The sequence below is a fragment of the Impatiens glandulifera genome, chromosome 1, assembly GCF_907164915.1.
Source record: "Impatiens glandulifera chromosome 1, dImpGla2.1, whole genome shotgun sequence".
Classification (NCBI taxonomy): domain Eukaryota; kingdom Viridiplantae; phylum Streptophyta; class Magnoliopsida; order Ericales; family Balsaminaceae; genus Impatiens; species Impatiens glandulifera.
Genome location: NC_061862.1, coordinates 145,158,885 through 145,171,624, shown reverse-complemented (window position 1 = coordinate 145,171,624; position 12,740 = coordinate 145,158,885). Strand labels below are relative to the sequence as shown.

General features: G+C 27.5%; 1 protein-coding gene across 1 annotated transcript; it reads left to right on the top strand.

The window, feature by feature from the left end:
• Positions 1-7,177: 7,177 nt before the first annotated feature.
• LOC124909961 (peamaclein-like) lies at positions 7,178-7,627 on the top strand. The gene is made up of 2 exons (XM_047450591.1): positions 7,178-7,314; positions 7,386-7,627. Exons 1-2 carry the CDS (start codon positions 7,209-7,211, stop codon positions 7,580-7,582), a joined length of 303 nt encoding a protein of 100 aa, XP_047306547.1. The 5' UTR covers positions 7,178-7,208; the 3' UTR covers positions 7,583-7,627.
• The last annotated feature ends 5,113 nt before the right edge of the window (positions 7,628-12,740 follow it).

Sequence of the window (12,740 nt, the reverse complement as noted above, 5' to 3'; positions counted from 1 at the left end):
AAGTCCTGAAATTCTCAGAAATAATTCTTTTTATCAAATCAGAACGGGATCTTACAAAGAGAGAATTCAAAATTAGAATCAACAATACTCGTCATCCTCTTCAATACAATCTCTTTTTATCATTAGAGAAAGAGGAAGAGAAAGAGAAAGAGGAAAGGGAAGAATGCATCTCAATGAAAATAAATGGCATGCGAAAATCGCAGGCTGGAATGGTTAGGTTAGACTAACAATTTTGAAACATCGTTTGACATATTCTTAATATCCTAGCATTACGTTTTATATTAATAATAATATATAATAGAAATTACATTACAGTATTATTTAGTAGTTTTACAACATTGTTCAATATTATAATATTATAGTAGTATTATGGAAATTCAATTTGATTTAAACTAAATGATTATCTACATAAATAATAACTTTTCAAATATTAATAAACTTTCACTCCAAAATTAGTTGCCGTTCATAAAATATTTTAAAATCTTTTGATTATGATTTTAGAAGTTTTTGAATATTAATTCTTCTTCTTATAGTTATTTTAATGTTATGTTTAAACATGTTATGGTTATGTTTTATATTATATTGATCTTCATGTTTTTTTTCATTAGATTTTTTTTCTAATCTTTATTAATGGTTTTGATTTTATAAAATAAATTTCTACCTTCAACTTTTGCCTTAAAATAATATTGCATGTTCAACAAATATTGTATTAAAATATATTACTCATCACATTACAAATTTTTAGCAATTTTTATATGGCAATTATTACCAATAATGTCTTCTTTGTTAAAAAAATTAACTCTCAACTATAAAACAATTATACGAGTGTGCAATACATTTTGTATTATTTAATGTTCATTGACAAATTACTAAAATATTTATAATATTGATAAAATGTATTATTTCATGTTCATTGTCAAATTTTATAAAAAAAATTAACTCTCGGGTAGAAATCCCATGTATGAGAGTGCAATACATTTTGCATTATTTCATGTTCATTGACAAATTATTGTAACTATTGCTCGATGATGTATAAAATCATTACTTTGGTAAGCACAGAGAGATTGAAGCCATTAATGCCCCAGCTGGTGCACCCTAGAGTCCTAGGACGAGGTAATTATGGCTCAAGAGATTATCTATAGAATGAGACAGAAGAAGGGAATGACTTGTTGGAAATCAAGGTTGAATGAAATAGCGTGACGAGAATTATAAAAAAGATGCTAGAAGGTGCAAAATTTGCATTATTTATAGTATGTATTGTTGCAAAATCTATTGAAAATCAAATGAAATATTTTGTAAATATTTTTCAGTTCTATGGTATAAATTCTCTATTTTATAGTGCAATACATTTTAAATTATTTTATCTTTATCGTCAAATTGCAGTAATCTTTGCAATGTCAATAATATGTATTATTGTGAAACTTATTGCTGAACTAGTGACATATTTGATAAATATTTTTCAACTCTCGGGTAGAAATCCCTTAAATGAGATTGTAATACTTTTTGTATTAGTTGAATATAATTGTCAAATATCTAAAATGTTTGTAATATCAAAAATAAGTATTGTTGCGAAACATATTGTGGATCTAATGATATATTTGAAAAATATTTTTCAACTCTCGGGTAGAAATATCAAATATGAGAGTGCAATATCTTTTGCATTAGTTGATGTTAATCGTCAAATTATTTTAATGTTTGCAATATCGAAAATAAGTATTGTTGTGAAACCTATTATGGATCTAATGACAAATTTGATAAATATTTTTCAACTCCATAGATAGAAATCCATTATTTTAGAGTGCAATACACTTTGCATTATTTCATATTCATATCCAAATTATTGTAATGTTTGCAATATCGATAATATGTATTATTGCGAAACCTATTGCGAATCGAATGTCATATTTGTAAATATTTTTTTAACTCTCTAGTATAAATCCTATATTTTAGAGTGTAATACATTTTTTATTATTTCATCTCATTGTCAAAGTGCAGTAAGATTTGTAATATCGATAATATGTATTGTTGTGAAGTCTAATGCGGATCTTTATTTAACTAAAAACTTATTAAACTAGTAACAAATTTAGCATTAACAAAGTATTTATTATTTATAATTACCACCAACTACCCATTTATTTGTGTACATATTAATCTTCTATATTTTGTCTACAATTTATTATAATTATCTCTCTTTCTTCTATCAATATTTATAGAAGATCTATATCCTTTAATCAACAACATCAAAATTTTCAATATATTTCATATAACATCAAGATAAATATATTTTTATATATACCATTTATTTATATAAGTAGATGTTTTTATCTTCACGTATGTCTCCATCTTTCATCACATTTTAAAGAAATCTTCTTCATCATCAAAATCAAAATCTTTATTTTATTTATATATAATATCAATAAATATATTTTTATATTCTATATATACCATATATATATATAGATAAATAAATACATATTATTCTTATCTTAATATATATCAATTTATCCATGTAATAAGACATTATTGATGACATTTTGATGTAAAAATAATTGATTTGTATAACTGAAGAAAATAAAATTATAATTGTTATTGTTTTGTCAATTATTCTGTGATGATATCTTTTAACTTGTTAAGGATATATTTTGATTTTGTTTTGTTTTAAATAATTTTGTGTGTGCTGTTGGTTAATTAGATGTTCGCAGCGGAATAATTTATAGATCTAATCTAAATATCTAATCATATGATCATGCATAATTGATAGAATCATGATATATAGTTTAAAGAAATATACCTTTGATGCGTGAACCGGATCAGATCGGGTAGTAATGAATAGTCGAGAGCCCCACATGTTGCTCCTCTACTTGGTCCACACGAGCCCGACTAGATCTCTTTACTTTCGACTGCTAGGAAAAAAAAGACAAAGGGGAAGCAATCCAATTGCTAGATTAAAAGATGATTTCTTCCTCTTGGAGTTCTCACCGTAATATAGCAAAAGTCGTTTTAAAAGAGGAACAATTCTCTCTCTATTCACCTTCGTTTTCTTGCAAATAAGTGAATCCTTTTGTATTAAATAAAATTCCATAATTAACCATTAATTATATATTATTTTATTTCACAAATAAATAATATTTCTTATTATTAATAATATCTAATATGTATTAATTATATATTATTTTATTTCACAATCTTAACTCCATAATTAACCAATAATTATATATTATTTTATTTCACAATCTTAACTCCATAATTAACCATTAATTATATATTATTTTATTTCACAAATAAATAATATTTCTTATTATTAATAATATCTAATATGTATTAATTATATATTATTTTATTTCACAAATAAATAATATTTCTTATTATTAATAATATCTAATATGTATTAATAATTAATCATCTTTCTCGTTTATCTAGTCGGTCAACTCTAAGTGTTTGACCTCATAGGACCCGATTATAATAGTTATAGGTTTAACCCCATTAATCGTAGTTGGCTTCTAGCAAAGCACTACGACTCCTAAAATAATCGGATTAAATTATATCTGTTAATTTGTCCTATCCAAGTTTAGTCATTGCACATTAAATTAAAGGACACAATTCCTTCAATCTCCCACTTGTCCTTAAACAAGTGTGCAATATAAGATACCTTTGTCTCTTATTGTCTTATTTGATGATATGGTAACATTCATACCTTTCTATCAAATATGTTTCTTGAACTCTGAGTTTGAACTGTCAATTAAACGGATGATTCATATTAATCCATCAGAGCATGGCTATGCATTTTCAGTTCTCGCTTTTCAAGTGGCCGAGACACCATTCCTGTTCAATGTATCACAGTATACATGAAGTAGGAGGACTTCTCCATTCTTGTATGACTATGGCTCTCACTCAATTTTCAGCAATCCCAACTACTGCCTTTATAACTCCCTTTTACGGAAAGCGTTTAACAGTGTCAAAGAAATACCAATCATCAAGTGAGGTCACAACATACTCATGTCTGAGGAATCTACTAAACATGGTTTAACTTAAAACTCTACAATCTCTTTTGGAGAGTCTTAAGGTGGGTCAGTCTTACATGTATCATCCATACACATATGTGTAATTGACTAGACATCTCCATGTCCTTATAGCCCATGAAACCTGACGCTATCAGTCAGCTTACAATATAGTAACTTATAAAATCATCTATGTCCATTTGATGATTTCAAACTATAGACTTTTAATAATTCAAAACTTCATTTCACTTAATGGGGTTTCATTCACCGAACACTTAAGGTGATCCCATTTGTTAATAATGAATTATTTGGACATATTATTCAATATCAATAAAAATAATATAAATAAGGATGAAATATCATATATCATAAAATCATCAAGTCAAACATAAAACTGGTGTCTAACACTTATAAATACATAATGTAATACAAAAGCAAACTCAAAGCCATTCTCCAATGTGCTTGAGACCTTAGCCCTAGTGTGACTCTCATGCTTGGGCCTAGGCATAGGTTTGGTTAATGGATCTGCAATGTTGTCATCAGTATGCACCTTACACATCCTAATATCACCCATAGTGATGATGTGTCAAATAAGGTGATACTTTCTCATAACGTGTCTGGATTTGGAGCTCGAACTCGGTTCCTTTGCCTGAGCTATGGCACCATTGTTGTCACAATAGATGTCGATAGGCATTGAAATTCTAGGAACAACACTGAGTTCATCTAGGAACTTCCTCATCCAAACGGCCTCCTTTGCTGCTTCACTAGCAGTAATGTACTCAGCCTCTGTTGTAGAATCTGCTATAGTACCTTGCTTGGAGCTCTTCCAACTCACAGCTCCTCCGTTAAGGATAAAGACATAACCTGATTGAGACTCAAAGCAATCTCGGTCAGTCTGAAAGCTTGCATCAATATAGCCTTGTACGATCAATTTTTCATCTCCCCCATATACTAAGAAATCATCCTTTGTTCTTCTTAAGTACTTCAGGATATTCTTAGCTGCACTCCAGTGTGTTTCTCCAGGACTTGATTGGTATCTGCTACACATGCTCAAAGAATATGCAACATCTGGACGTGTACATACCATGGCATACATGATAGATCCTATAGCAGAAGCATATGGGATCTTGTTCATCTTCTCAAGCTCAGCATGTGTTTTAGGACACTGCGTCTTGCTGAGATATACACCTTGTTGAATGGGTAAAAATCCCTTCTTGAAATCTTGCATCTTGAATCTATTAAGAATCTTATCAATATAAGTTCCTTGACTTAATCCAAGAAGTCTCTTAGATCTATCTATATAGATCTTAATTCCAAGTATGTACTCGGCCTTTCCTAAGTCTTTCATTGAGAAACATTTCTTCAGCCATTCTTTTACGGACTCTAGCATCAGAATGTCATTCCCAATAATTAGTATGTCATCCACATACAAGACTAAGAAGGCTGCCTTACTCCTACTGAACTTCTTATAAACATAAGGATTCTCTTCGCATCTAATGAATTTAAACCCTTTGATCTTTTCATCAAATCGAAAGTTCCAACTCCTGGATGCTTGCTTAAGTCCAACTCCTGAATATTCTATCGTATTCAAAATTATTTTCAACAACCATGACATTTCGTTTGAGATAGGGCTTTTCCAAAGGTTGGACCCCTTTCATGAATCTAGAATGGACATATTTAACTTGAGAAAGTCCAATGTTTCTTGATAATGAACCAGAAAAACATGATATCAAGAGCATTGTTTCATTTAATATTTTAGGCCAATAAATGTCTAGTCATTTGACTTTCTTGCAATCACGACCAAACTTGTCCCATATGAAGTGACGCATAATATGGTCTACCTCTTTCATAACCCATTTGGTAAGATAAACTATTGGCACCAATACTCAATGATTCCAAGACGACACTTTTGACTAACTCAAGGCAAATTTTTGTTATCGTTCATTTGAGTACTAAGTTCTTCACTTTCTCAATAAAAGAGGGACAACAATATTATTGATAGACTTCTCTCTGCAATGTTCATGATCCCGTAAATTATAAATTATATTTGTAGTTTGATTTTAAAATGATTCGAATGTTCATGATCTTAAATATAGGAGCTAATGTGTTATTATTCCTTTGGGTTTAGACATTTTTCATTTGACTTGTTATTTCATTTTTTTTCCAATAAAATTTTGAGTTTAAAAATATAGTAAGTTTTTCGAAGTAAATTAAATGGTTGTATATTGACATTAGGAGTATAAACGAGTCGAGCTGAGTACTATACTACTCGAACTCGACTCGAGTTGCATTATATATTCGAATTTAAACACGCCTCTCCTCGTTGAAAATTCGAACTACTCGAGTTCGAAATTAAAAATATAAAAAATTATAATTTAATAATTAAAATTACATATTTTATTTGGGGTCAATTTGTTAATTTTTCTGAACTATAAAAGATCATACATGTGAAATACTGATTTGTTCTTAATTGTAAGGAAAACCAGAGAAAGAAAAGCCAATGAATTTGAGGAAAGAATATATTAAGAGTTTCTTTTATATATATATTATATATTATTTTATATTATAAGATTTAATATAATATATTATTATTATTATTATATATTATAAGATGTAATATAATATAATATAATATATAATATTATATTATAATAATAATTATTATATAATATATTATTTTATATTATATTATATTATAATATAATATTATAAATATAAATCTTTTTACCGAGCTATCAACTAACAATTTACTCGTTTACACCCTAATTAACACTAATAATTTTAAATATAGATCTAATAAAATTTTATAATTAAACTCAGTTTAATACTTAAATTTCTTAATCAACAATTACTAACACTAGAAACAGGCTACCTTAAGTAAGAATGAATTCCTATTTATCCAACATTAATGAAAATACATTCCTTGATATTACTTTTATACAAGTTTTTTAATATTCTTTTCCTAAAAAACAAAATTTGAGAGTTGGGATAAGTGCAATCTTTTCTTTTAAAATAAAAAAGTATAAATTTAAATACTAATTTAAAAAAAGAAAAGAAATAATTATGTGGAAAACAGGCAGCTGTCTAATAGCCCCCTCGTTACACGTTACTTTCATACGTAACAAACCTTTTTGCTCTCTATTTAAAGCCTAACTTATTTTACTACCTCCATTATCATAAGAACATTAAGATATCAAGAAGATCCATTCCATGGCCATGATCATCACAAGCTGCAGGTTTCTTGTAATTTCACTGATCATCGCCTCATCACTCCTCATCGATCAAACCGCGATACTAGTACTGGCTGATGTCGACGGTAATTCTTAAACTCTTTCTCATTTACAAAACGGGACAATTCATGTGATTACTTGAATTTTATGTATACAGTCGATGATCATGCATTTTGCGACCCGAAGTGTGAAGTGAGGTGCTCGAAAGCAGGGAGGATGGATAGGTGTCTTGAGTACTGTGGCATATGCTGTAGAGATTGCCATTGTGTTCCTTCAGGAACCTTTGGTAATAAGGATGAGTGCCCTTGTTATAGGGACAAGAAGAACTCCAAGGGACAGCCCAAGTGCCCTTAACTCCATTTTCACCAAAAGGAAAAGAAAAGTGCTTTTAAAATAAATCTATGCATATTTATTATATTGTATTGCTGATACATGCATCAATGATTATGTAATTTATATTATTAAATGATATATTTGTAGAATTATTAAAGAATACTAAAATGAAAAAAAAAACTTTAATAATGAGATTTTATCTATTCATACAAATTTGAGAAAATATGTTGTATTTATCGAATTAATTTCACTCTAAGCTCAACTTCAAAACAACAAACTCAAATTACATTAATGTAAATGTTTTAAAATATATATATATATATATATATATATATATATATATATATATAGTATTTTAACTAGTTTTTTAATTATGAAATAAAATGTAATAAAATAATTTAAAATTATATATATTTTTCATGAGATTACTAATTTAAATTTATATATATTATTTATTTATATTAAAAGTTCATTTCCTTTTTTCGACTCAAACTTGTGTCTTTTTCACTAAAATGAGGTTTCAATTTTGTATTCTCTCATATGAGCTCAAACTATCACGATTTTAGTTATTTAAAGTTTTCTCACAACGAATGAAAACCCGTCTTTTTAGTTTAAAATAGTATTTTCTTTTTTAATTATATTTTTTCACCACATTTGTAAAAAATAAAAAAATCTCTATTTTTTCCAATTATTACCACATATTACACATTCAAAATATATTCGACATGTTTTAAACGCATTTAGCTCAAAATAATACTTAATTTAAAACATGTACACAAAGTTATGTCGTTATAAATATTTTTGAAAAATAAATATAAAATAAATCTATATTCAATTTTTTTCAAATCTTTCCTCAAGTTACACATTTTTTAGTCACCAATACAAATTTGATAATTTAGAATGTATAAATCTCGAAAATAATAATCAATTTAATAAAATATTTAGATATTTTTTTAAAAAGTGACAAATTAATTAAAAAACAAAAATGATACGTTAAAAATTATTAATGACCTTTTGTCCATTTGAAGAAACCTCAAATTGCTACCATTTTGATAGTTCAATTTTCTTATTAAACCATTCAAAGTTTGAGACTTATTTAATAAAAATGACACATATGCTAACCTCAAATAACAAGTGGGTCATTTTTAAATTTAAAACTAATTTCAAATAATTAATTTTTAAATTATATTTTTAATTATTATATTTTTATAAAATTAAAAATTTATAATTAAATCTACTTATAATACATTTTATTTAAAATAATTATTTAAATATTTACTAAATAAAATAATAAAAAATTTTAAGATAATATTATTTTATATTTTTATTTATAATATATTATTAAAATATAAAATATTATGAATTTATTCAATTTAATGTAAAAATATTAATAGTATAATGATCAACATTTTTGTATAAATATAAAATTAATGAGACTTAATTATTTTTTGTCTCAAATTTTTACATGATGACTAATACTCTCAATCATTATAGATTAGTTACTTAAAAAAGTTTAACTTATATTGTTAAAATGGTCGCGTTCATCAAATTTGGTGTTAAATTTAAAATATAAAGTGTTATTAGCCTAGTTGATTAAAGGGTTGTACTTGTTTTGTTAGGTTGCAAGTTCAAACCATACCTATAGCAATTTTAATTTTATTTTTCATCGTTTTAAGTTTATGGACGGGTCAATTTACAATTCGACCTAAGTATCCATTAACTCTCACATATATATCAAAATTAACCACATCTCTCGACTCAACAATCTGGAGACTCTAAAAATTAAGCATCATTATATATATATATATAAATTAGTTAGTTAAAAAGTTAAACTTATATTGTTAAAATGTCACGCATTCATCAAATTTGGTGTTGAATTAAAATTATAAAATGTTATTAGCCTAGTTGGTTAAAGAGTTGTACTTTTTTTGTTAAGTTGCAAGTTCAAACCATACCTATAGCATTTTTTAATTTTATTTTTAACCGTTTTAAGTTTATGAGTGAGTCAACACACAATCCGACCAAGTATCAATTTACATTGGTAAAAAAATGACCTTTACCGATAGATTTTACCGAAGGTTTTATAAAACTCTCCTAATTGATCACGAGAGGAACAAATCTTTCGTTATTAAAAATAGATTCCGAGATGGGTGTAAAACTTTCGAGTTTATTAATTAGTACCAAAAGTTCTACAAAGAACTTTCGGTTTTGACCTTCCAAAAAAATCAAAATTATTCTAAGTATTGGAAGTTGGTTATTTGCGAAGGTTATTCAAAAAACCTTCGGTTTTACCTTCCATGAAATTCTTAATTGCGAATGTTGTCCAATAAACCTTCGGTTTTGACTCATCCAAGAAAAATGAAAATAAAATTTTAAGTTGGAGAATGATTTATTGCGAAGGTAATTTAAAAAACTTTCGGTTTTACATTTCCCTGAAATTATTAATTGCGAAGGTTTATCCTATAAACCTTCGGTTTTGACCAATCCCAAAAAAGACAAAAAAAATTAAATCCCGTGATTCTTGTATCCGAAGGTTTATTGGAAAACCTTCGGTTTTAAGGTAATATTTTCGAAGGTTTATTTGAAAACCTTCGGTAAATACCTTTATAAATTCAAACCCTAACCCTTGATTTTTCATTCTCCTCTCTCCTTTCTCTCTCTTTCGCGCCGCAGCCGCCTCCGCCGCTTCTCATCTTCGTCTTTTCGCATCCTAGGTTAGATTTATTTGCTTTTGTTAATTATTAGGTTAGATTTGTTTATATTATTTAGATTTAGGCCATTAGTTTAGATTATTTGTTTGGCAGTTTGATTTAGATTTGTTATTGTTTAGATTAGATTTAGGTTAGTTTGTTAAATTTTGTTGAATGAATGATATATTTTGGTTATTGTGTTTGATTTAAGTTATATCAGATTTGGATTACGGTAATTTTGTTTGAGTAATATATATATATATGAAATGCATTTAGGATGAGTGAGTCATGGATGAGTATTCAACGTACACCAGAGAAACTGTCCCGGCAATACCAAAATTTGCTAGCACAATCAAAAACTGCGGCACGTGAGGAAGATGTGAGAAAAATGACGCTGGAATTGGACAAATCCGATAGAGAAATGCGGAAAGAGGCCAAATGCTTACTGAAATTAAAGCGGACAGGGCTGAAATGACGCAAAAATTGGAGAATCTCGAACCGCAACTTGAATTTTTGATGAGGCAGAATCAACCACCCCCTCCTCCCCCCACATCTACTAATTTCTAGATTATATTGTTTGATTAATTATGTATTATCATTTCCGTACGAATGATGACATTTTGGTGTGTTTTGCTTTCATAATTATGAACAATTATTATCTTTTGGTTTTGGTTATTAATGTTGTTTAGGGTTTCTTTTACTTTATTTATTAGATTGCCTTTATTTGATAAAATTATAGAACATTGTATATTTTTAACAAAAAAAATAGGGATAATTTCAAAGGTTTTCAAATAAACCTTTGGTTTTTAAAAAAATTCGAAGGGTCAAAACTGAAGATTTTCAAATAAACTTTCGGTTTTGTCAATTCATTAAAAAAAGCATAAAAAATTTTAAGGTTTGGGAAGGGTCAAAACCAAAATTTTTCAAATAAACCTTCGGTTTTGACCAATGTTTGAAAAAAGCATAAAAAAATTTAAGTGTTGGGAAGGGTCAAAACCGAAAGTTTTCAAATAAATCTTCGGTTTTGTCCATTCATTTAAAAAAGCATAAAAAATTCTAAGTGTTGGGAAGGGTCAAAACCGAAAGTTTTCAAATAAACCTTCGGTTTTGTCCATTCATTAAAAAAAGCATAAAAAATTCTAAGTGTTGGGAAGGGTCAAAACCGAAGTTTTCAAATAAACCTTCGGTTTTGACCCATGTTTGAAAAAGCATAAAAAATTCTATGTGTTGGGAAGGGTCAAAACCGAAAGTTTTCATATAAACCTTTGGTTTTGTCCATTCATTAAAAAAAGTATAAAAAATTCTAAGTGTTGGGAAGGGTCAAAACCGAAAGTTTTCAAATAAACCTTCGTTTTTGTCCATTTATTAAAAAAAAAATAAAAAATTCTAAGTGTTGGGAAGAGTCAAAATCTAAAGTTTTCAAATAAACCTTCGGTTTTGACCCATGTTTGAATAAAGCAGAAGGGTCAAAACCGAAGGTTTTCAAATAAACCTTCGGTTTTGACCCATGTTTGAAAAAAACATAAAACTTCTAAGTGTTGGGAAGGGTCAAAACCAAAGATTTTCAAATAAACCTTCGGTTTTGACCTTTGTTAAAAAACATCATGTTTAAGGTCAAGACCGAGAGGTTTATTCAAAACTTTCGGAAATAATAATCAAAACCGAAAGTTATATATATAACTTTCGATTTTACCACTTCCTAATTTGTTAAATTAATTGTTTTTTGGCCTACTAATCTAGACTCCTAAATAAACTAATCAAGTGTGTTGTTTTTTGAAAATTAAGATTGTGTTTAATGTTAAAATGTTTATGATTGTGTTTTATTATATAAAGAAGTGTATATGTATGTTTGTGTTTGATGATCAAATGAATGTGTATAATGTTTGATCATATGGATTTTGTAATGAATGTTTTAAGGTTATCAAATGTGTTAAATTAATGCTGATCAAAGTCATTAAAAGATTAAAAACCAATTATTTTCACAATCTGTGAAATGGTAATTCCGAAAGTTAATGGTATAACTTTCGGAAATAGCTATCAAAACCGAAAGTTATACCATTAACCTTCGGAATTACCATTTCACAAATTATGAAAATAATTGGTTTTTTTTACTTTCCAATCTTAACTTCTAACTAATATAATCAAGTGTGTGTTATATTATAAAAATTTAGATTGTGTTTAATGTTAAAAGGTTCATGATTGTGTTTGATTATATAGAGAAGTGTTTATGAATGTTTATGTTTGATTATCCTATGTATTTGTGTAATGTTTGATCATATGGATTGGGAAATGTTTTAAGTATATCAAATGTGTTAAATTAATGTTGTTCAAGATTATTAGAAAGTGAAAAACCAATTAATTTAACAATTTGTCACGTTGTAAAATCGAAAGTTAATTACATTACTTTCGGAAATAGTGATCAAAACGAGAGATATACACAAATCTCTCGGTTTTATCTATTTAAATTTAATTGTACATATGTCAAAACC

What these genes read in the sequence shown, in the direction of transcription:
- LOC124909961 (XM_047450591.1), top strand. Translation starts at nt 7,209, where the DNA reads ATGGCCATGATCATCACAAGCTGCAGGTTTCTTGTAATTTCACTGATC. An exon ending in AGTACTGGCTGATGTCGACG is followed by an intron (nt 7,315 to 7,385) that starts GTAATTCTTAAA and finishes TTATGTATACAG; the next exon opens with TCGATGATCATGCATTTTGC.